Source organism: Phalacrocorax carbo, chromosome Z, assembly GCF_963921805.1.
Source record: "Phalacrocorax carbo chromosome Z, bPhaCar2.1, whole genome shotgun sequence".
In the NCBI taxonomy this organism is placed as follows: Eukaryota; Metazoa; Chordata; class Aves; order Suliformes; family Phalacrocoracidae; genus Phalacrocorax; species Phalacrocorax carbo.
In genome coordinates, this window is record NC_087548.1 from 51,225,840 (window position 1) to 51,251,624 (window position 25,785).

Genomic DNA, 25,785 nt, shown 5'->3' on the forward strand with positions numbered 1-25,785 from the left:
ACCCCTTTTGTCAGATTCCATTGGAGTTCAAAAAATAGTTAGCAACGTGATTTCAGTAAATCCCAACAGTTGTTATATTAGTTGGAACTCTGGTTCTGGGCTACCGTTCAGTTTGTTCTGTTGTTATCTTTTAACATTTATCCATTATTCTGGAATATCTGTCGCTTGGCCAGGAATTCCCCAGCCAGGAGCTCTACAAAAAAATCAGGAAATATACTATTAGTACAACAGGTATATATTTATGTATGTATTCGCAGATGAATGTGTGAGTAGGTTTTAAAAAGTATTTATAAAGTAATTGCTGAGCATAACAAAATGTAGCATTGTAGCATTTATTGTACAAGTCTGTAAAATATTTTTCCTACCCCAATGCAGTTAGAATAAATTCTTAACCATCTTTGGAAATTTTTTTCTAAGTAATATGCCAGTGTTTTTCAAAGCAATAATTGTCACCGTATACATTTTTATCTTACAGTAATTCTCTGTGTAATTTTTTTTTCCTTAGATATAGATGAGTGCATCCAGAATGGTGTTCTCTGTAAAAATGGCCGGTGTGTAAACACTGATGGAAGTTTCCAGTGTATTTGCAATGCTGGGTTTGAACTGACTGCAGATGGAAAAAATTGTGTGGGTAAGAAATCTAAATAATGGGGTAGACATTAGCTTGGTGAGCCTAGAAATTGTACTTCATACCACAATTAAGTATCATTAAGGATTACCTTTTTTGAAATAAGGTACAATGTGAGGTGAACTTATAGCTCCTGCATTCAAATAGTTATTGTATGGAAATGCATTATTTAAAACAAAACCAGAGGTAATTTTTGGTTTTGAAGCTCGTTAAGAGTCCTTAAGTTTTTGAACTCCTTAAGAATCCCAGTGCCAGGGATAACATTTTCCCCTAAAACTTCATAGCAAGTCTGCTGAAACATGCAAAGTAACTGATCACAATGGGAAAAAATAATTACTGCTTTGTCTTTAGAGTGACAACTCTTCAGATACTTCATCAGAGTTATGAGTAAAATTTAATCTTCAGGTGAAGGAATGTCACATCTGTCCTGATCATTTTTTACTGTGTCATCTTCTGGAAGGTGAGGAAATATAAGCAGTTTTCTTTGCAATATTTTGCAGACCATGATGAATGTACGACTACAAACATGTGTTTAAATGGGATGTGCATAAACGAAGATGGGAGTTTTAAATGCATCTGCAAACCAGGATTTGTCCTGGCTCCAAATGGGCGTTACTGTTCTGGTATGTAGAACCGAGGGGTAATGCATTAAGGCAGTCTTGATTGAAAACAGCTTTTCTGGTCCATTCATTCATGCAAGAATGGCAATCTCATCACATGGATTTAATATCATACTAATACCTTACTAACTCATTAGATTCCTTAAGCTGCCTAGAATAGAAATAGGTCCTTAACTTGGAGAAAGAAATAACTGAATTATTTAGCAGTATTGTGAAAGCTACAACAGATGACAAATCAGGTTTTGAAAAGTCTTGGAGCACTATAAATGCAGCAAAGTATGCAGGCCCTTCGTGAAGTTGTAAAGTAATATGGGAAATTTAAAAGATTTTACATTGATGAACACATACAAGTATGTTTTCCACATGATTATTCTGGCAATTCATACTGTATAACACTTAAGACATCGCATTTGCCAGACAGCATCACAAACTTTTTAAAGTGAGGTCATTGAATACTTCTATTAAACATTTTGAGAATAGAGTCTGATTTAGCTTCAGTTTAAGTAAAATAATGGAAGATACCTGTTGCTGCCAGTAGAAGTAGGTTTGGGCTTGAGCCATTTCTAGTAACTGCAAAATCATCTAAATTGTTAGTTTTCTGATTTGAAGTTGAAACATTTCTATTAATTGTGGTTTTCTTAATGTACCTGCAGCTGGGCTGTTGACTTGATAGAAATTGATGACCACTGGAAAGTTCTTTGAAAGTAAAATTTACCATCATATGGATATGGATATTCTGTGATTAGTGCTTCCTTAACCAGACTTTAAAGCAAAGTTACAGCATCATGGCATGGACAAAGGGGAAAAGTTATCATTAATTTTGCTTAATGTAGAACCTGAAGTGCCTCTAATCCTACAGTTTTTCTGGGGTGTTTTTATTTTTTTTTAATTTGCAGCTGGAATTTTGATTATTTGTGTAATTCCAAGGTAGGATTTTTATTAGAAACAGAACAAGGTTATGTAGATGATTCATCTGCTGTCGTAAGGTCATTTGGTAATGTTCTAAAAATATTAACTGTAATCTTGCTTAAAGACAATTAATAGATGGCTAAATTTTGTTGCCTCCTGATAGATATCGATGAATGTCAGACATCAGGAATTTGCATGAATGGTCATTGCATAAATACTGAAGGATCGTTTCGGTGTGAGTGTCCACCTGGCTTGGCTGTGGGAGTTGATGGTCGTGTGTGTGTAGGTAAGTGAGGTTGGTTTTTTTGTTTTTGTTGTCATTGAAAAGCAAGTGGAATTATCAGGTTGTCAGATTAAATGCATCAGATGACATCCTTCTAGATAATCTTGACATCAAACCACAGAGGATCTGTTCAAAGATAAATCTGGAGTATTTGTCTTTTGTTCTGTTGTGTGTTTGTGTTCCTCTGTGTGCATGTGCGTATATATGTATTTATGTATATTTATATTTATATTCAATTGTGCAACACCCACTCCAAATCACTAAAACAGGGACATGTCTTGGTTGTGACACTGATATTTTGGCATTCCCTTTTTCATTTTTTTCCCTAATCTGAAAATATTTTGTTCTCCTTATAGCATAGTGTTAAAAAAGAAAAAGCTCTAGCAGGAGAAATAGTGAAAACTAGATAGACTTGTTTCTGTGAACTTAAATATAATTGTTAAGAATTATTAGAAAATCTTGCATTATGCTATCCCATAAACCTAGTGTTAAAAGACATGAAGCTTAAATTCCTCTGTGGAATCAGAGTAGCACCACGTCTTGTTTCCTTGTTATTCCTATAAATTAAACGTAGAGTATTTACTCTTCCTGGCATCTCTTTCTGGTTTTCTAGTCTGCTGATCAGTATAGATTTTTGTCATATAATCTGAACTAAACCCTCTTATCCTCTCAAATATTGCTGGTTGACAGCTAGAGATTCTTCACCCAACTCCACCAGCAGCTCTATCATAGCTTCAGGGAGCTCACCAGAGAAAAATGGAACATTTCAACCTGATGAAGAATAAAAAAGGGTGGAGGGCAAGAGGTATTCAGCCCCTTGTTTTCTGTTGATTGCTGATGAAGAGGCTGGAGAGGAATATACATTTTACAAAAATTTCTGAGAGTGGCACTAGGGACTGTGATACTGCAAAGTTCCTTAAACCAATTTAATCCACAGGAGATACTATCTTCTGCATAACAGAACATCAGCTCTGTATCCCCTAAGTTTTTTCTCTCCTAGCTCATGAATATATCTATCATCAGGCATATTGGTGACCCAGACTCAGTTAGTGGATAGGGATGACATGAAGCTTCAGCAGGCAAATACGGCTGGAATGGGGCACCCTTGAGTGAAAAGCGCACCTCTGTCAGCATCATAACACAGTAGCTTCACTTTTAGTACATGGCCTTGTGTGCTAGATGCTGCTGGTTACTGGACTGACATTGGAGCTGTTATTAGATCAGGCTAGCTGGTTATATCATGATGATTGCCAGGTTCATGAAGCAGTAAGGGCAGAGAGGAAACCATTGGCTTAGCTCTGCAGTAGTTATATATATCGGTCAGTGCTATAACTGTTCTTGCTAACGAATGACTATATGTCTTATCTGCCTGTAACTTATCTGCATGTATCCAGATAAAAGGAAGACAGACTTGGTCACAATGTTTGGAGGTTATCTTGAACCAAAGGGATGTGAGATACTGAATCCTTGTGTTGCTATTATCAATTCGTTTAAAATAAAATTTTGAATTGTGCAGAATTTCATCATTCTTGAAAATAAAATCTAGTGTAAGCATTCCTATCAAATGCCCGTGCAAACTGGCTCTTTGTGTTGCCATTTCAGTTTAAAAAAATGCATTCTAGAAACTCAGAATGGCTTGAAAAATAGGCTAATCAAAAGCCAAAACACCTTCTCAGTCTCTCAGTTAGAACCCAAATATTTGATGTTTTAAATAAATGAGATTTTTTTAGTAAGCAAAACTGTACTAAAGATTGAATCAACAAAAGCAAGGTTTGTTCTCTCCTATGTAGTAGCCAAGTTGTTTTCTGCTGATTTATTAAATGTTTGGAGAAAAGCAATGAAAAGATAAAACAATGAGAAAAGGCTTGGTATACTGTTTTTAATATAGGAATTTTACTAGTGGCACAGCTGCAAAACCAGATTGAGTACAAGCTGTTCAGTACCTTTTTTGTGGTCCAGGTTGGCCTCATCTTTACCCTTGTCACTGATACAGCTGCAAAGAGTCAATGCAGTACTCAATTTTCTGTGCTTTCATTTACCTAATGCTATCACAGTTCTAGCAGCTAAAGGCTTCACAAGTTGGCCATCAGCTGTGAACACTAGTTTTTTATTTGAAAATGTTCAGCTCCACATGTCACATAGGTTTAAGGTTTACCATAAATGCTTAAATTATCGTCAGGAACGATCCTTAACATGATAAAATTAATAAGGCCGAATCATGATTTATTTGGAAAATTTGTTTTTAAAAGATGTTGTAATTATTCCAGGCATAAAGTAACATAGGGAATTTCAAATATTGTGTAACAAATATATCCTCATACATGACCTTTAGAATAGAATTTCTGAGGCAATCTGCTGTTCAGAATTTTATGTGTGTATATATGTGTGTAAATATATATACATATACATGGTATGTTAACTACAGGAATTCTCTGTCTGGCTATTTTGTCCCGTACATGAGATAAATAATACTTTTCAGACATTCTGGCTGCTAGAAGAGTATTTGTAGTCTGAAAGTTACATGGGGTTTTCTTTTAACAGTATTCCCACAAATGTGCTAGGCAATTAGCAAAAATATAAAATCAAAGAGCCTATCGTCCAATTCTGTCACTCTTACTTCAAGCTGTATTTTACTTCTGAATAGTGCCATTGATTCTGATGGGACTGTTCATAGAATAAATTGCTCTTTTTAATTTCTTATTAATAAGTATGGGAGAGTCAATCACAAAATGTTATACAAGTTTGGGAAAAAAATACAGCAAAGGGGAAAAATGCTTGGGAAAGGAACAGTTAGATAAATGCTCAGAGCCGAAGTAGTACTTGCAGGCCTTTCAGATTTGGCTATACCTCTAACTGCAGCTCCATGCTCAGATACCTCAGCTGGCACTCTGTGTGAGAGTGTATCACCTCAGAACTTGTACTGAGCTATGGCTACAGCTTTGTCCAATGTTGTTTGTTCTCTGCTGGGACACTTTTAATTATAATTCAGTCTGCAGTTCACGTCCCTGCCCAAAGCTATAGCCATCCAGGACAAAACAGCTATGTTTTAATTGACCCTAGTTATTTTGCAGAACTGTACCTCAAGTGCATTGTATCATGAGCATTGCACGTTCCAGCTTCTAGGGCACCTGGATGGATGCAGTGAATTTCACTGAGCATAGGTCAACCACTGGTCCACCCAGCCTTGACCAGAAGTATAGTGGTGATAACATCTGCGGATGTTGAAGTGCTACACTACAAAATTTAAAAGTATATAAATGCTATTCTCTGGGAAACAGTGGAGTTTCCTCATGAACAGTTACATCACCACCAATGCTAAACTCTGATCCAGGTTGTAAAATAAGTTCTCCAGTGTTCTGAAATTAGTAGCCAAAGGCTGGTCAAACTATACACGGGGAGCAGTGCAGGTTCACCCGTGAGGTGCATGCTCAGAACTGTCATGACATGGGGAACTTGAGCTTGGTGAGGTGCCAACAGCAATTAAGCCATGGACAAAGCAGTACCTGTCTTTCTCATCCTTGCTATCAGCATGGGAAGCACAGCCCAGGGACTAAATTCTTCCTGTCATATGATCGCTGTTTTGGTTCTGGGGGAGTCAGCTTGGTTCTTCACCCTGCACAGGCTTTGTGAATTACTGAGTGTGTAGATAAGACTGTTCTCCTGTAACTAGTTAGGCAATCCTCTCTAGATTCCCTATGCTTCTTCTAGAAAAACATTTTCTTATGTGGAAAAGCCCTTGCTCTCTTCTTATGCAGAACAGTTACTCAGTACATCTGTAGCTTCCTCCAGCTGCTTCCCACACTTCACATCTTTGAAGAGCTTCCTACAGAGTATTTCCTTCACACCTTCCAATCTTTTCTTTCCCTGCAGTTTCCTCCAGTGCCATTTCCTTCCCTTGAATTGCTTCTCCATTCTCTCCCACACACATAACTAGAAAGAAGCCTTCCCTTCTGTGACAGGGCAATAAACAAAACCCCTTTAGTTGTGGCAGAGCATGGCAAAGTGGCATCTCAGTTTGTTAGAGGTGGAGGGAAAGAATGTGATGCAACTAATTATTTTGCAGTGTACGTGAACAGACATTTTGTGTGCAAAAATTTTTGATTGATATCAAGCATAATAATCTTTTCCTGCTGTCAGGTGCAAGCAAATTGTACTGGTTTCACTTAGACTCTTGGCAAGGAATAAGCCCTGAAATCTGGGCCACGTTTAACTGTGCTCCAGAACTATCTGTTCCATGGGATACCAAAAGCAAGAGAAAACATTTATGTACAGGCAATCCTGTTTTATAGGAGCCAGCTTACAACACTCAAAGAGCAGGCAGAACACAGAAGGAATTGCCAGTTCTTATTCAGATTGGCATAGGATATTCAACATCCACTGTAAGAATTTTCTTGCAACTTTTCTTTTTTGTTTCAGGATCATCTTTTAAGTAGGTAACTGTCAGGATTCCCTCAGACCCTTCTCAGATTCTGAGTGCACCCAGGCTCATGTCCAGGCTGCAATGTATGGTAGTTTTACTGGGAGATTGACAAGGAGCATAAATTAAAGCCATGTTGTGGCCTGGTCCATAAAGATGCCTGAAACAAAGAATATTTCTGTAGCTCCAACAAGAGTCTGTAGAAGTATAGGAGTCAAAGGTAAAGGCTGTTTATTCCACCTGTATTCTGCAGTTCTCAGCCACACCCTTAGGTGGACTGTCCTAACATGCTTGTTAGAAGATCTCTAGTATTGCCCTATAAGCAAATACGCAAAAGGCATCTAACCCTGGAATGACCAAAAAAAAAAAAAAACAACAACAACAAACAAACAAACAAAAAATGCAGTCTAAGAGACATTCTCATACTTCTCAGGTGAGTATAGCAGATGGTTATACCTGCAAAGGTAGGGATGAAGGGCTGCCGTGGAAAATGCATCTTACTAGAGCTTACCACTCAAGTGCGTCAAATTGACTAAATCAGCTGCAAGGCTGTCAGTATGCACATGCTGAGTCCTACAGCTCTGTGGCTGTCCTGTGTAATTTTTCTGCTGTCTTTTATAGAATGATTTTTGAGGTGGGAGACCTTCCAGGTGTTACCTGTTTTTTTCGTGTAATAAGTAGTGGTTTGTCCTGGCCATCATTTCTAGCTTTCTTCCCAGGGATGGTACTGTAATTTCCATTGTGGCTTTTCAATCACAAACCTCCAGAAATTTCTTACACTTGAGGCACTAGTGGTGCTTTCCCCACTACCTAATTGTGTGTGAGAATTGCTAAATCATTGTTGCTATCTAGGTACTGGGAACTCTTTGATATCCTAGCTCTAATCCAGCACTGCTGCCAGTTTATGTATAAACCTCTTAAGATAGCCATGTCACATAAATGCTTGTCTGAAAAATGTGCTGAAATTTGATTTCTGTTCAGAATTTGTAAATACAGTAGGAGGGTATGCTCCTCCATTTGGAAATAGGTAGCATCCCATATTACCAGCCGTGGGCTGCTGGTGAGTTATCCTACATAAGTAACCATTCTGGAAGTAAATAAGAGATCTGCATGTCCAGGTTAAGGTTCTAGTGCTTCTCAAAGACAAAAATTAGTCACCACATGCTGATTCAAGCCATTCTGTGTTTCTTATTGAGATATGTGTGGACAGATTTACAAAGCTGCTCTGGTGTGCAGGTCACCTTTGCTGCATCCTATGGAATGCTTTTAAATTTACCCACAATATGCTAGTTAAGGTGGTTTTAGAGTTGTTGTGGGTGGACCCTGGCTGGATGCTAGGTGCCCACCAAAGCTGGTCTATTGCTCCCCCTCCTCAGCTGGATAGGGAAGAGAAAATAAAACAAAAGGGTCACGGGTCGAGAAAAGGACAGGGAGAGATCACTCACCAATTACCATCATGGGCAAAACACATGACCTGGGGAAATTAGCTTAATGTATTAACAATCAAATCAGAGTAAGGTAATGAGAAATAAAACCAAATCTTCAAACACCTTCCACCCCACCCCTCCCTTCCTCCTGGGCTTAACTTTACTCCCAGTTTTCTTTAACTGTTCCCCCATAGCAGCACAGAGGGATGGAGAAAGGGGGTTGCGGTCAGTTCATATCACGTTGTTTCTGCCACTCCTTCCTCCTCAGGGAGGACTCCTCACACTCATCCCCTGCTCCAGCGTGGGGTCTCTCTCATGGGAGACAGTCCTCCACGAACTTCTCTGATGTGGGTCCTTCCCATGGGCTACAGTTCTTCATTAACTGCTCCAGCGCAGGTCCCTTCCACAGGGTGCAGTCCTTCAGGAATAGGCTGCTCCAGCGTGGGGCCCCCACGGGGTCACAGATCTTGCCAGCAAACCTGCTCCAGCGTGGGTTCTTCTCTCCATGGGTCCACAGGTCCTGCCAGGAGCCTGCTCCAGTGTGGTCTTCCCATGGGGTCACAGTGTCCTTCAGGAACACCCACTTGTTCTGGCATGGGGCCCTCCACAGGCTGCAGATGGATATCTGCTCCACCATTGACCTCAATGGGCTGTAGGGGGACAGCCTGCCTCGCCATGGTGTTCACCATAGGCTGCAGGGGAATCTCTACTCTGGAACCTGGAGCACCTCTTCCCCCTCCTTCTTCACTGACCTCCATGTCTACAGGGCTGTTCCTGTCACATATTCTCACTCCTCTCTCTGGCTGCAATTGCACAGGGTTTTTTTGTTCCATCTTCTTAAATATGTTATCAGAGAGGCACTACTGCCATCGCTGATGGGCTTGGCCTTGGCCAGTGGCAGGTGTGTCTTGGAGCTTCTCACAGAAGCCACCCTTGTAGCCTGCCCCACCCCCCAGCTACCAAAACCTTTCCATGCAAACCTGGTACAGAGAGAGCTCTGGGAGCTAACCATTTCAAGAATTGGCCTTGATGCCATCAGGATTATTGTAGCAGAGCAATGTAGTTGTAACCAATGTAACCATTTTGTTGAAAAAAATATATTTTTTTAGCTCATTGGGATAATATGCATACATTTCACTCTCAACCTAAGGAAATAAATTATTTCTTTGCTTGCCCTTTCTTAGATACTCATATGCGTAGCACATGCTATGGAGGCATCAAAAAAGGAGTATGTGTCCGTCCTTTCCCTGGTGCTGTGACAAAGTCTGAATGTTGCTGTGCCAGTCCTGACTATGGTTTTGGAGAGCCATGTCACCCCTGCCCTGCTAAAAACTCAGGTAGTTTTGCATTTCTTTGATTACTACAGTGAATGTACAGACTTAAAAAAATCTTTTTCAGATCAGGTTGTTAATTTATTTCATGCCTTAAGGAGAAGTGAATAGGGTACTTATTGGAATTGTACACTGATTCTGGAAATGGCTTCTCCTTTAAAGAAAAGCTTTCTGGTATTTTATGTTGAGTATTTGTGGTTTTATGCATTTTAACGTTTGAGGTGATCCTGGTTCCAGAGCTGGCCAGACTGTGACAAAATGCAAGATGAAGGACACGAGTATGCCTTGGATGCAGTAGTGTCCCTCAATGAAGTGTTGGCTATAAGTAACAATATTTTAAAGATAATGAGCAGAGTTCTCCAGTGAATCTGTAAATTTCCTAATTAAATCAATCCAGTTTAAAAGAGCAGCCCATATTAATTTATGAAATCTGTGTTTAATTTTATAAGAACTAGTTCTCCAATTAACCTGGAGATTGATTAAAACAAAAATCTCTTGAATGTAGAACTGAGATGATATATCTGGGACAGTATTTCCATTTGGTGTAATTTTCTGAGGTAGCAGGAAACTATTTAGAAGAAATGAAATAAAACTGGCATTAGGGCTGAAAGAAGTAGCTTAAGGAGACTGTACTGTCAAGTCTATAATGAAATTGCTTGATTGTTTAATTCTTGTTATCAAATTTAATTTCTGTGTATATGTGAAAGTACAGGGTGGAATGCTACCTGAGATATTTAGCTATATTATCTATAAACTGTTATTTCATTTGAACATTGGCATTTTATTAGTTACACTGTAGAAAAATTATTTTGAAAAAAGATCAGGTGGATTTGGTTTAGGATTAGAGAAGGTAAAACACTGGAAATAACATTTTCTTTTTTCCACATCTCCTGCTTCAATTGAGTAGCTGAATTCCATGGTCTGTGTAGCAGTGGAATAGGTATTACTGTGGACGGGCGAGGTATGTTGCACATTTTCTTTAATGTATATGATTCAAGGCTAAAAAAAATATATGTCAGAATTATATTTTTCTTTAACATACTAGGGTAGAGTTTTTTGCCTCAAGATTAATATGTTGGGTTTAATATTTCCATTACCAAAGCACAGTAATTAAATGTTGTCTAAAGAAAAGGCCAGAATTAATTCTCTACAACATTGAATTTTACCTGACCCTGACAAGAAAAAAAAAGTCATCCGTTGTAAATGTTGACCTATAATTTATGGGTTTTTTTAGAACAGGCATAAAGCAGTTCTCCCTCATTTGGGTAACGACAGGAGCCACTTGCATTTGCAGTCCATTTTCAGTCAGCTGGGATAGTAATAGAGCAGTTTTTTACTCCAGATCACTGGAGTAACGCTCCAGTAACACTCCAGTGTTCACTACATGGACTGTTTCCATGGAGGGATCATTCCTCTGGTGAGTTAAGAGTTGGAAGCAAGCTCACTAAAAAAGATCCTCCTGAAAAAAGTCCTGAAAGTGAGCACTTGCATTTAGTACTGGGAACTGTAAAGCTCCAGCTCCTTTTTCTAGCACTACAGAGAGAGTGATTTTAAAAATAATAGCTGAGCCAGGCCTGAAGTAGGAGCGATGCATGCTGCAGCTGCCAAATATGAAGAAGGAATGGTGGAACACAGTATTATGATTTATTGCTAGATAGTTCCCTGATGAGTTAATAAAGTTGCAGCCAAATTAAAGCAGGTACTGTACATTTAATATTTCCAGGCATTTAATTTATATAGCTTTTATCCTTGTCAGCATTAAAGCTCCTATTCAGTTCAGCAGGACTAGAATGAGAGCTTCTGATCATTATACTTAGTAACAGCCTACAAAATTTTAAAAATAGTACTATACTAAAAGAAATTCTGTTTCTGTTCATAGGGTTTTTTTCTCTGTGAGCTCATTGCTTAACATGTTGCCAATCTTACAAGTAATTTGAAATCCATAGAGGTTGTAAATCCTCTCAGTTTTCTTTTCAGTGAATCATACAAGGCCCATTTGAAGACACTCTAAACCTCGTGGAGGAATAATGGCAGTATACTATCATATTGTTGTACGAACAGCATTCCACCATGAGAATTTGCATGTAGTCGGGTAGGGAGGTTATATGTTCTTTTGGATATACTGAAAATACAATTTCCCACTAAAAGCATAAACCCAGTTGTGATCTCTGCCAACTGCATGATAAAGACTGTAATCCATCGGGGGTTAGTGTCTCATCTAAAATCCCTCTTTGTTTAGGTTTCTAAAGAAAACCCTGGTATTTTCTGTACATCTTGTGCAGCGACCTTGCAGACAATTTTCTTGCTGCTACTCCTACCACTGCTTATACCAAGGGACTTTGTTTGCCAGTTCCATTTCCCAAAGGAGAGGAACACTGATCCATCTCACATTCAGTCCCTAATCAAAATTCTGTTGTGTTCTTCATGCATTCTCATTATCAAGAGTGAGGGGGAATACACTTTATCAGTGAAGCTCTTGTCATAGAGATTTTATTTGATTTTTTAGTTGATCCATAGCTTGTTAATTAAACTGCAGTCCATCACTAAATCCCTGTTCCTGTCATACAGCTTGTGATTAAAAAGTGCAAAACCTTCATGTCTTCATGTGAGAGAGATCTGGTCATAGGTGAGGACAGAGATTTTGCAGTCTGGTTTGATGTAAAAAGTAACAGGAAGAGCTGGACCTTCTGAAATCGTTAATTTGATAAGGAGAGAGAGACAGTCATGAAATTGTGTAGCTTGTCCCCAACATGCAAACAATTTTAGTAAACTACAGAAACCTTTCTACTCAAAAGAAAATGTAAAGCAGAAATACTACGCTAATTCATACTTTCTTCTGGAATTTTCAGATGTCTCATAGCATTGAGTTTAATCCAGGGATAGCATGATTTTTTCAACTGCATATCTGAGTATATGTAATTAATGATCTGAACTGTACTATGATTAAAAAGGAAATGTCCTTTATAAAAAGTTGAGCAGTACAAGTATAAAACAAGCTTTTTATGAAGTCACAGCTGGGCCAGCACCCCTACTGTTCTTTCCAGGGTTTGGAAAGGGAACTATTTGAAGTAATGGGCTTACCGTATGGGAAGAAATAACTTTCCTCGGAGGCAAAAAATATTAAAACTAGCCTGTTCCTGTTCTTATAGTTCATACGAATATTTTGGAATTTTCCAACTACAGCAGAAATTCTATATGGGACTGTAAATTCAGGGAATACGGCTCATTCATCATCCTATTCTGTTGACCTGAGAAAAATTTTAAATTTCCAACAAGTGCTATAATTTCTGTGAGACCGAATATGCTGTGGTATTGACCTATGCATTAGTGCTGTATTAGGAAAAGTATTTGTGTCACCTAATAATTTATAACTCCTTACCTAGATCCTTAAACCACAGGCAGTGAGTGCACAGGCTAGATATTTTGCATCAAGATATTCTTACAAACACATAGTTCCCTATTGATTTAGGTTAGAAAGGATACCTGGAGGTCATCCAGACTAATCTGCTGCTCAGAGCAGGGGAAACTTCAAAGCTGAATCAGGTTTCTCAAGGCCTTACCCCGTGAAGTTTGGAAAATCTCCAGGGATGGATTTCCCATAGCCTCTCTGGGCAGCTTGGTCTTGTGCTTAACCACTCTGATGGGAAAGAATTGTTTTCCTGGTGTTCAGTTAAAATTTCCCCGGTTGTAACCTGTAACTGTTGTCTCCTGCCCAGTCACTGTGTACCTCAAAGAAGAGTCTGGCTCCGTCTTCTCTGTAACCATCTATTAAGATCAGAGAACTGCTATTAGATGTCCGCCTCATCTTCCCTCTTGCTGGCTAAACAAGTCCAGTTCCCTCAGCCTCTTCTCATACATCAGGCACTGATCCTGGGACTGATCAGGGGACTTCAATCACCCTGACAACTGCTGGAAAAGCAGCACAGCAAACTGTATGTAGTCCAGGAGACTTTTGGAGTGTACTGAGGGTAATTCCTTAATCCAGGTGATAGCCTAACCAGAGGAGAAGCATTACTCAACCTGTTGCTTACCAACACAGATTAACTAATTAGTGAGGTCAAGACTGATGGGCAGCCTGGGCTGCAGCGATCATGCCCTGGTGGAACTCATGATCTTGAGGGATACGGGCCAGGTGAAGACTAAAGCCAGGACCCTGAATGTTAGGAGAGCAAACTCAGTTGTTTAAGGAATTATTTGATGGCAACCCCGGGGAAACTACCCTTAGGGATAAAGGAGCAGAACAGAGCTGGCGGCTCTTTAAGGGCATTTTCCTTAGATTGCAAGAGCTCTTGATTCCCACATAAAAGAAATCAGGCAAGGAAGGCAGGAGACCAGCATGGCTGAGTAAGAACAAACTAAAATGTAAGGAGGAAATGCACAGGCAGTGGCACTGAGGACATGTATCCTGGGAAGAATACAGTGACACTACCTAGATGTGTAGGGGTGGGATCAGGAAAGCTAGGGCACAGCTGGAACTGAATTTGGCAAGGAATGCAAAGAATACAACTGGCTTTTACACGTACATTGGTCAGAAAATGAAGATTACAAGAAAATGTACACAGACACAAACAAACATGATAAGACAGGAGAACTGGTGACAACTGACATGGAGAAGGCTGAGGTACTAGATAATTTTTTTGAGTTTGCACTGGTAATCACCCTTCCCACATCTCTCAAGTCTCTGAACATCAAGGCAGGGACTGGGGGAACAAAGACCCTCCCATCATAAGAGAAGATCTGGTACAATACCAGGTGAGGAGCCTGAACATACACAAGTCCATGGGTTCTGACAAGATGCATCCAAGGGAACTGGCAGATGTAGTTGCTAAGCCACTTCCCATCATATTTGAAAAATGGCAGTCAGGCGAAATCTCCAGTGAGTACAGAAAAGGGAATATCACACCCATTTTTTAAAAAAAAGGTAAAAAGGAGGACCCCGGGAACTACCAACCAGTCAGCTTCACCTCAGTGCACAATAAAATCATGGAACAGATCCTCCTAGAAGATATGTTGAAATATATGGAAGACAGGGATTAGACAGCCAACATGGCTTCACCAAGGGCAAATCATGCCTGACTAATCTGGTGGCCTTGTACAATGGAGCGACTGCACCAGTGGAAAAGGGAAGAGCTACTGATATCTTCTACTTTAACTTCTGTAAGGCTTTTGATACTGTCCCCTAAAACATTTTTCACTTTCCACTAAATTGGAGGCAGATGGGTTTGATGGATGGACTGTTAGATAAGGAATTAGCTGGATTGTCATGTGTGAAGGGTTAACGGTCAATGACTCAATGTCCAAGAGGAGACCAGTGACAAGTGGTGGCCCTCAAGGGTCCATACTGGGACCAGTACTGTTTAATGTCTTCATCAATGACATAGATAGTGGAATTGAGTGCACCTTCTGCAAGTCTGCAGGTGATGCCAAGCTGAGTGGTGCAATTGATTCACTAGAGGCAAGAGATAGCATCCAGAGGGACCTTGACAGGCTTGAGGAGTGGGCCCATGTGAACCTTATGAAGTGGTACAAAACTTGACACAGTATTCCATGTTTGGCCTCATGAGTGCCAAATAGAGGGGAATAATAATTTCTTTCAGCTTTTTGGCTGCATTTTTGTTACACCCTTTCTCTGAATAACAGCCCCAACATCCAGTGAGTCAGATGTTGTCCACATCTATCACAGGATCAGGTTTTTCATATATTAGAGTGTCTGGTTGTCTTCTGTGTTGTGTTAATACAGATATTAATGAGTGTGCATTGGATCCTGATATTTGCTCCAATGGAATTTGTGAAAACTTACGTGGCAGCTATCGTTGTAACTGTAATAGTGGCTATGAGCCTGATCATTCTGGAAGGAATTGTGTGGGTAAGTTGCTCAATTTTTTTATTATTGTTGAATAATTCATCACTATATTGATGCTAATTTGAATTGACAGAATTTAGGTTGCAAGGCATCTACTTCTTAAAGCTACAATGAAAATGCAAAAAATATCTAAATGAAGCTGCTTTCTCAGTCACTGCACAGCTAATAGTCATACTTGTGTATTTTTATTATTTGGGGGGAGGTATTACTGTTTGGGAATATAAGCCGTTAGGATTCCACAAGTCATGTCTGAACAGTGGGCTCGAGTGGAACAGCTATTCTTTAATTCTTCAGAGTTTCAGGTCACCAGTATACAGGAATGATTCACTTCAGTTACTTTTAATTGTCATTTGTTGTTTTGTTTAGATTTATACCAGACTGTTGTTGCAGTATCTATATGTATCTTCCACAAGTGTTTAGGAATACCCAACAGGAGATACCTATGTATTATGTTTCACTCTCTAATTAATTTCATTATTCATCGTGATACATGAAATTCAGGTTTTTTTTCTTTTGGGAACTCTTACATGCAAAAAATGTGTTATAACATAGGCACATTGTATAACAATATCACTCATAGTCCTGTTATAGTCCTGTAATTTTAAACAGAAAACTGAAGTTTGTTTGTATTTGAGGCTACTGGAAATCTACCTGAAAGCATTAGAAAGTGTTCAGTATTGCCCTACCATCTGATGTGTTTATGTTGGGAAATTTTTCCTCTCTACAGTTTAAGGTTTACTTGACCTGTCACGGGTATTTGTGGTCAACAAAACCCCACCAATTTTGGTAAGGGAAACCTGGACTATATAACTGTGGTATAATTTTAATACCAAACATTCCTACCTAGTGATACAAAGCAAACACTAAGCAATAAAACTGGTTTTTTTCATCTGCTTGGCTTAAGGAATTTTACAGCTGGTTACTTTCTAAAGGGCCTAAACATGACCTTTCGGCAGGAAAGGCACTGCTGCAGAAACTGTCAGTTGTTTTTTTTTAAATACTTCACATAATATTCCTCTTCCAAATGGATTTTATGGCAAGAGATTTTATTTATCTAGTTACACACTGGATTTTGTAAGTGCTGGTATAGGTATATGTCTGTTTAATTATTTAAATAACAAGACAGCATACTGATTGTGAGGATACATCTGTTCTTAGATAGGAGAATTTTTGTACAAAGGTATTTAATTATGAACATTCAAATGAAGGGTTGAAATGTTTCAATTAATGATACAGATTATAAGTTGCCAGGAAATAAAAATGTTCAGAATGCAGACAGAAGTTTTGTCAGTTTTAAGTGTTTTAGAGTATGAGCTGTATTGTTCGGTGTTTTTAAGGTTCATATGACAATAGATTACAGTCCAAACCTGAAGTTATTTTGTGAGATTCTAAGGAAATAATATGTTCATAACACAGCTAATTTAGATTAAAGGATTGTATGACAACAAGCTCAAAATGAAAGTCTATTGCTCTTGAAAACATCAAATTCCAAATCCATCCTCCTTTAATTAGTTAAAATGAGATGAGGTTAGATTAAGGACAGGTTAGTTTAGAAGACCTTCTATACAGCTGCCAAACTTAAATCTCAGATTCATTGTCTGGCAAAATTTAGACTTTATTGTCTGAATCCTAATGGTACTTGTAAGCACAGTTTGCAAAATCTAATGTAGTTATGAAACTAAAAGCCTCCAGATTGTAATTATATTGCATTGTTGTTTTTGTTCTTTATTTCTAAACTTATACTCTAAAAAAAATCTAGTTTATTTAACATTTCAGTTGTAGTGTTAAATTTGGGAAATCAAGCAATCAAAATATAGGAGACACTGTCATGGTGATGTAGTCCTATAATTGACAAAGATCCCAAGGTCATTTTAGGAAAACTTAATTATTATTTTAAGACTAACCATGAACTGATTTTAGAGCCTGCCAATGAAAAACTTTAAAATCAGAACAGAATCTTTGGTAATAAGAATCTGAAAATTAATTAGACTTGTAAAACTAACAATTGGCATTTTTTCTTTGCTCAGTCACGGTTGCATATCCAGCAACCTAATTGTTGCTGTAGAAAGCAGCAGGGGCTACTTGTGGAGGTGAAGGCATCTCATGGCATTTGCACTCATTGATATGTCAAACTCATCTTTTTTGCAGACATTGATGAATGCTCAGTGAACGGGCTGCTGTGTGATAATGGGCTCTGTCGAAACACCCCTGGAAGCTACAGCTGTACTTGTCCAAAGGGTTATGTGTTCAGCACTGAGACAGACACATGTGAAGGTGAAAAATCTGCAAGTTGTGATAATTTTATTACTAATTATATAACATTAGAGCTAAATGATCACAAAAGATTCAGATTGGTGACAAAATACCACGGGAGAAGACAGATATAAGATATTGCATAGGTCATTGCATTCCTCATGTAATTTCTCTATGGTATTTTTTAGTGTGTTGGGTCTTGCCATTTAATTTCTTTCAAAGTAATCAGGTAATACATTTTTAAGTTGGAATAAAGGGGAATATATGCTTGCCTTTGACCATATAGCAGGGACACCTAGTCTGTCATTTAGCGAAAGTCATCTATTTTGATCAAGATCCTCTTTCTTCTTTCCCTTCAATCTGTGGTGATAGTTAAATCTAGATGAAATTCTGGTATTTGTGATCCTTTATGTGATGTTTGAATCTGGATATTACTGCCTAGCGATACTAAAATCGTCCTTTATTTTTACACCATAATCAAAATTGCTTCCTTATATTAGTAATAAACACAGATCAATGAAAATGTTACATAGCAGAAACTAATGCAAAGTTTTAATTATTAAAAAAATACGTTACAAAAAAATTCAAAATAGAAGCATTAGCTTTTTTCTCAATTTTTAATTAGTATTCAGAGTAATACAATTTTACTGGTCTTTTGCTTTTTTTTTTGTTGTTGTTCCATGATCTGTAAATCTCAATATTAGTTATCATTAAAAAGTTTTTATAGTCGATAGTCTTGCATTTGAGTGAGTGATGGGGAAGCTATAATCTTTTGTTATAGAATACATATTATGTGAACCAGTGTCATTGTCCAGATTTGTCTGAAGCAGTGGAAGACATTATTGTCCTCAGCTGCTTGTTATTACTAATCAGACAGAAGTTACTGCCATACAGCTAAACAAACATATAGAAAGGAAAGTACAAGCAGTCTGTAAAACATTCGTGCTGTGTCAGATCAGTCAGGTTAACTTAAACCATCTCCTTAGCAGCAGATGCTGAACGGGCTAACTTTGTGCTGAAGCAGGTGAGGAGCACTCATATGCTCTTTGCCAGTTTTCAGCAGAGAAGTGGAAGCAAGCAACGTTGGGGGGGGCAATAGTGTTTTGAATGTCTCCAACTGTTTGGAAAGTGAACATGTGTTTACATTCAAAACATATCATGAAATTGTTTAAATTCTGGCAGTATCAAATCATTCACCTCTTCACCCCTTCTGTTCAAAATAAATGATGGTCCTTTATATTTTAGTACATGTGTGTTTCAGAGGTCACTTTTAAGAGTTGAAATTTCTTCTCTCCCTGTATGTTACAAATTAGTAGCACTTGTTCAGATTAGGGCTTTTCTTATATCATACCCCTATGGATTTATAGTGCTCTCTCTGCTAAGTTGTCTCAATGCCTTGTAGCTATCCACAATGTTCAGGTGAAATTTAATCTTCAGGGTCTGTCTATGTTTAGTTTCCATGCACTGAAACATTTCTAGCTGTGAATACCATATGCCCTTAATGGGCATGTTTCTTAAGAAACCTCCTAGACAGAAAAACTGGAACAGGGAGATGTGCATCACAAGGGTGAAACAAGCATCAGCTTCAGAGCGTAACAGTGGCCAAAAGCTAGATGAATGAGATGTGAGAATGCAAACAACCTAGCCAAAATTATTGAAATAAAATATATCTAGATTTTCAAATATAAAATGTAAGTTTGTTTTTTAATGGTAGTAATAGTAGTAATACTAATATAAATTCAATTTTATATATTATAATATTATAATATGTATATTAATATAAGGCTCAGAATAAGTATTTGACAACAACAACGACGAAGTGGTTTCATAGTTGCACTGAGCAACCGCAGCCTTAGGAAAAAAGTGATCTTTTCTGTCTTCTGGACATCCTTATCATCATTGCAGTGTGTTTTTTCTTGTGCTAGAAGTTTGGGGATCATGATATAGTGAACCAAATCTGGGAGTCCCTTACCTTAGGTTTTTTGTGAAGGGGGTATAAGTGGAGAAGTTATTCTGGAGTGGAAATTAATTTCCTAGTTCATTTGAATTAATAGTTCCTGAGGAGACGGTGACTTCTTTAGATACTATTGCCAGCTGATACTGACTACAAAACAGTAGTATCAAAAAAAAAAAAAAAGTTACAGCTAAGATAAAATAGAATTTACATGACCACTTTTAGGTTTTGTCTAAGGGAATTAGGTGCATTCTTCAAATTATCAGTTTATGAATCAATTCTGAAAACATGAATAAAGAACCAGTATGATTAATTCAAACTGACACATTATAGTGCCTCTGACAGTCATCTAGTAATACAGGAATTGAGGTATTTCACAACTGGAGCTCACCTGAGCACACCTTATTTAAGCAGGTTGTTATGTAAATTAAAATCTGTTCTATTGTGAAAAAATAGTTACTGAGGTGATCATTCAAGCTCATTAAATAAGGCTGTTTGAGTTTCTGTTTGGTGAGATTTTAATTGATGCATTTAGTCTTGTTTTCTTTAACCTTTTTTAGATACTCATAAAAGAACATGCATCTGTACATGTTTACATGTTTGCCTCCTGCAAAGACTAATAAAAGAGTATTATCTGCTATTCCAAAAGATTCTAAAAAATGATAGTCCTGTCCCTGTCTCGTCTCCCTTTCAAGGTGGTCATCAGATTTAGCTTGTTACTGAAAAGGAGAATGTTTTGTCATCATCAGAGAATAACTATGTACATCTGCTGAACTCTGAGAAATGAGGTTGTGATTGGGCATGAATGCTGCAGTAATATTTAAACTAATAAAACTTTTTGTTAATGGAAGAAAAAAGGAATCCTATTTTCTCATTTGGGGAAAAAAAAACAAAAGCCAAACAACCAAGGAACAATTGACCATTAACTAAAACTCCAGATTTGTAAGAATATTTCCTTTCTGAACACAGTTTAGTGTAACCACCCTAATATACTTCTCATTTTTATTGTGTGTACAGCAGAATCTGAAGGATTTTCAGCTTCTTTCAGTATTGTTTTCTACCTTAGATTTCTTACATAGGTCATGAAGGATCTGTCATTTTGGTTTTGAATCGCTTAGACTGATGTTTAAATTTGGCTCATCAGGTAAAAAAGCTGATAAAGAGAGGTTTGGCATAAAAGTGTCTATAAAACCTATTAAATGTGTTATATTTTTTCTAATGTTGAATGGGTTGGCAATAGAGGAATAAATTCATTTCTTTCTGTCCAAATTCTGTTTTCAAAGAAACACTACATAATTCAGTTTGGAGTTACAAGTTCACTAGTTGTAAGAAATTTCTGTAGCCAGAAGCTTTGTGCGGTGCTCAGAAAATGCTCTGATGCTTATTACTCACTAGTATATATTTAATTAATGTAACTCTCATCAGTAACTGTGAAGAAACTACAAAACCCTTCACTGTTTTAATTTATAGTTCAACTGAAATTTTTTATCAGTTTGTTGTGGGGAGTGGGGGAGTTGTTTGAGGCTCCAGAGTCTGTGAAAGTTGAGATTTTTACAACAAGCTCTGTGGCTTAGATTGTGTTGCCAGTGACATAACTAGTTAAACGTAAACCAGATGTGCTTTGAAGTTCATTTCCAGGAATGTACAGTGGACTGTTTCAATTTTTGTTTCTCTGACATTTACAATGTTCACTCACTTCACTTAAGAAAAAAATGGGTTTTTTTTTCAAAAAAAACCCTGATATTTTCATTTATAGTGGCTTTTATTTTGAAATATAAAACAGTATTAAAATCAATTCAGTTTCTTGGTCACTCTTGTTAAAATTACCATTTAATATAAGAAGGTGTACGGAAACAATTTTTGGAATTTGTTTACATTGTGCATATAATACTTCTTCACCTGATTCAGCAGAGCACTAATGCCGAAGTGCATTCATCCTTTGGTTTTTTCCTTGAATGGTGGTTTTGGGGACTAGTCAATGCCTTTTTATAAATGCCTTTTTATAATAAACCTTCTTCTACCCAAAAGCATTGGGTTTGTTTTTTGTTTGTTTTAGGGGTTTTGTTTCTTTTTGTTTGTTTGTTTTCTTAGCATAGTACTGAATCATGTCAAATGCAGAAAGTAACAAACCCATTTTTTAGGGTTTAGAGGACTAGGTCGTACTCACGAGATCATGTTAGGAACAAACAGAAGTTACCACCTCCAGATATGCGTACCCTAATCCTCAGTGAAAGCTGCTCTCCCTCTTTCTGCTCTGTAGAGAGAAATGGGAAGAAAAAGGAGAAGGAAGGGTAAAAGGGGAATGTCCCCTATGGGTGGGAGCAACCTGGCAGACTGAGTCAGCCATTTTGCCAAGGAACCTGTTTGATGAAAACTTGAGTGAGGATTTAGACTAGATTGTTTGCCTTCAGCTTGAAATGGATAGGCAGTTATCCCAGTCTAGAAAGTATTCGGCTCTGACAACGGCGTCTCATCTTTCTGGTTTTCCCCATTTTTGCTCATCCATATGTTCAGTTTGAGACTTTTTCTCTCCTTTCACTGTCTTTGGGCAGCAAATGAAGGACATGGCCCATGAAATCAAGAGAGCTGCTTCACTCTTCATAAGGTGTTGAACTTCAGATGCTTTGCCCCTTCCATCTCTGCTTACTCACCATTTGGGAGACACTGACTTCCAGGTGTGGCCCTCAACTATTTTTTGTTATGTTTGGGTTTCTTGTTAACTCTGAAAACCCAAAATACAAGACGTGTTTTCCTAGAAGAAAATTGATTGTAAACCTTACCTGCTGAGTATCAGGGAGAATTAAAAATAGGCATGATAACCTGATATTTCATCTATAAATGTAAAGTATTTTGTTTGGTTTTTTTTAATATTCTGAATATGATTGAAGTGATGTTTTGGATAGTGGCAACTATCCGCTTATTACAGTGTTTTGTCTTGCACATTCATTGTGTATGTGCAGACTTGTGTGTGGTTGAGCTGCCAGCTGTTAAAACCATGTGACAGATGAAAATCACCTGATTTCATCTATAAATATCTTCAGCAGACTTCAAGCACTTTACCTTTAATTTTCTTCACTGGGTGTTTGAGCCAGACTAGATTTTAATTTTGCCTTTAAAAAGTTCAGACAAAACTTTTTATTAATTTCCAAGAAAATGTTGATTTGTATATTTAGAAATATGCAATCCTTGTGATATTTTCTTTAAAACGATGTTGCTCCTCTGTGCTGTTGCAGCTTGAAGTTTCTTGAGTAGTTTTTGTGTCAGGATGCTTCCTCTTTACTCTGAAAATGTGCTCAGATGTGGCTAAGTTCTAAGGCTCATTTTGCATGTACTCAGTGGAGACTATTTTTAGTGTCCAAAAGCCCCAAAGTTTCTGTGCCACAGATCATGCCTACTCCATCATAGGAACTTCTTTGAAGTTGCATCTTAGCTAAAAGCAGGGACTAACACTTGCAGCTGACTGGACAGAGAATCATACCTGCATAAAAGCAAAGACAGAAATGCAGAGGCTGATCAAAGATCCCTCTGACCCACTGCAGAGACTTCACAAACGTAAAGCTCTGTTGCTATTCAAAAACTTGCTGGCATTCAAGGACAAGTGCTATTTCCTTTTTGTAGGAAATTCCATTAAGTAAAGGGACTACGAATTTGGCTTTTAAAGTAAGTGCTTGCTTTTGGCATGAAGAGAGTTTTCTAAGTTTACCGATTTTTGGGCATTTTCCATCTCTGTTTTTCCTTTCTTCTTTTTTTAATGCTATATACATAATCTGGTGAGTATTTTAAACACACATTTTTTCCTGTGATCACAGAAGATCATGAAAGAATACATGTCTAGCAAAATTAAGGCTTGATGCATCAAAACATATCAAACAGCAAATGTTACCTTTTTCATGACTTCTAAAAAATAAGGAAGATATTTTAGTTTGTCTTGAAAATTATCTGTTGTTGCTATTAATGTGTCCAGTGCTTAACTAGATCTTGCATTAATTTATAATTAATTTAAATCAGGATGGTTTAGTTTATGGATATGACATTATTCCTCTAGCCCTAGTAGCAATCATAAGCAAGCGGTAAACAGTTTTATTTCTGGTCCACCAAAGGAACTGTCTGGTTGGATTAGAATGCATTACTTGATTCAGGACCCAGATCAAAAAATGAAATTGATTGAATTCAGGACAAAAAGGTGGATATGCATCTGCAGTTGTAGTTCTTCAAAAGAATATGCTAGTATTGTTTTAATGTTAAAACTGATTTCACTTTAAAAAAAAAATCAGCAAATAATACTGTCTGCAGGGGTCCTATTCTTAAATGTGAACAGAGTTAAAAAACTCACAGGGATAATAAATAGGAGGAGTTAAGGGCTAGAGAGAAGTACCATTTACAGTATTCCAGTTTCAACTCCTATTTCTTGAACACTTTCCAGAACTAGAGAATCGCAGCCAGCATTGTAATATTTTGCTTCTGACAGGGTTTTCTTAATTCTTCCAAAGCCTCGTGGAGCCATAAATGACAGAAACAATAAGGCTTTTGTTTGTGCACTGCATGTTGTGGCTGGGAATGTATTACATTGTATGAAAAAACAGTTTTGTTTTCTCACAGGACAGTTATAACTGATGCTGGAAAACTGCATAGTCCAAGTTGTTGGAAATTACTTTGTAGAAAAGAGCCATTTAATTAACACTTTCAAAATATTTGCTCCTATACACATGCACATACACGCTATCTGCCTGTCCCTGTCTTTTGAATGTCATGCTGGGAGGAGGAGGGTGGCAAATATACCAGGCAGTCTTGGCAAATCATGGTCCACAGCATCATTTATACTGTATAATATTTTCCAGAAGCACATCGTAGTTCTAGCAATGTCTTTTGTTTCTGGATTATAGATATAAATGAATGTGAAAGCAGCCCGTGTGTCAATGGTGCCTGCAGGAACAATCTTGGATTTTTCAGTTGTGAATGTTCACCGGGCAGCAAGTTGGACTCTACAGGACTGATATGTATTGGTGGGTATTTCCTCCTGTTATTTTCCCTTTTTCTTACTAACTTGAAAAACAATGATCATATTAATTAATTAAGGAAGAAAAGAATGATAGCAGACAATATGTCTAGTTGTGTTGGTAAGACCAGACAAACCAGCAGTAATTTGATTGCTTCCATGGGAGCAGGAACAGACTGAGAGAAATGTAATTCATAAGGATGTCCAAAGTGTGGTGGTGAATTGCAGGTATTGACTGGGTGGAGAGAGTGGGGATGTCATCTTATTAGTAGGAGTCTTGTCCTTTGCGAGAATGAGAATATGAGGATATGAGTAAAGCTATAAGTGATTAGTTTGGAAGTTGAGAACCGGTAAAGCAAAAATGCCCGCTCTGTTCTTCAGCCACTTTTAAATCTAAGACAAGAAAGCAAGTAAAACTGGAGGAACATCTACTCAAATAGTGATAGGAAAGCACATGGCTTCTAGGGTTCAGGATATTCTTCATGAACTGTAGAGTGACTTTCCTATCTATATGGGAATGTTAATGGCTTTTGCATTATAGCACAATCTCATACTATACCTCTTTTGCAGGAAGCTGGTAAAGGTAAGACAGATCTGAGTTTGTCAAGATCCCTGCCCCTGGAGCAGACACATGAGTATTGTCTTGGGTTTACATATATATATACACACACACAAAAATATATATGTATCTAAAAAGGAATAATGTTAGCATCCTTTGAGGATTCTGTTACATTGAAAAAAAGCAGAGTACTCCACAGATTTTACTGGAGCTAGCACCAACAGTTGTCTGCAAGATGTCACCAGCATTATCTTTGGAAATCATTCATTAATGTTTTTTTTTCTTGCCTTTCCAAGAAAACTCAAAGGATTTGAGACATCCGTACTTCTTAGGTGATCACAGACTGCCATTGTTAATTTCTTATTTGTGTAACATAATTAAAGTCATTGTAGGATATGTGGAATAAATTGGATTGGAGTATTAATAATAACTGGATGATGCTAATTTTAAATGTTGCTTTTATTTTAAGATGGATTTGTCTGGGGTTGTTGGTTCAACTCTCTTGCCTTGCCAAGATTTTAATATAGGAAATTAAATGCAAAAAC

The 25,785-nt window shown here is 37.7% G+C and overlaps 1 protein-coding gene across 2 annotated transcripts in view; it reads left to right on the forward strand.

Moving 5' to 3' along the window:
• FBN2 (fibrillin 2) overlaps positions 1-25,785 on the forward strand; it is a 183,263-nt gene that overhangs the window by 86,820 nt on the left and 70,658 nt on the right. For both annotated transcript variants that reach the window (XM_064437967.1, XM_064437968.1), the window contains exons 13-20: positions 506-631; positions 1,129-1,251; positions 2,321-2,443; positions 9,469-9,621; positions 10,523-10,576; positions 15,356-15,481; positions 17,627-17,752; positions 24,569-24,688. In XM_064437967.1, coding sequence (XP_064294037.1) covers positions 506-631; positions 1,129-1,251; positions 2,321-2,443; positions 9,469-9,621; positions 10,523-10,576; positions 15,356-15,481; positions 17,627-17,752; positions 24,569-24,688 — 951 coding nt within the window. The remainder of the gene's footprint in view (positions 1-505; positions 632-1,128; positions 1,252-2,320; positions 2,444-9,468; positions 9,622-10,522; positions 10,577-15,355; positions 15,482-17,626; positions 17,753-24,568; positions 24,689-25,785) is intronic.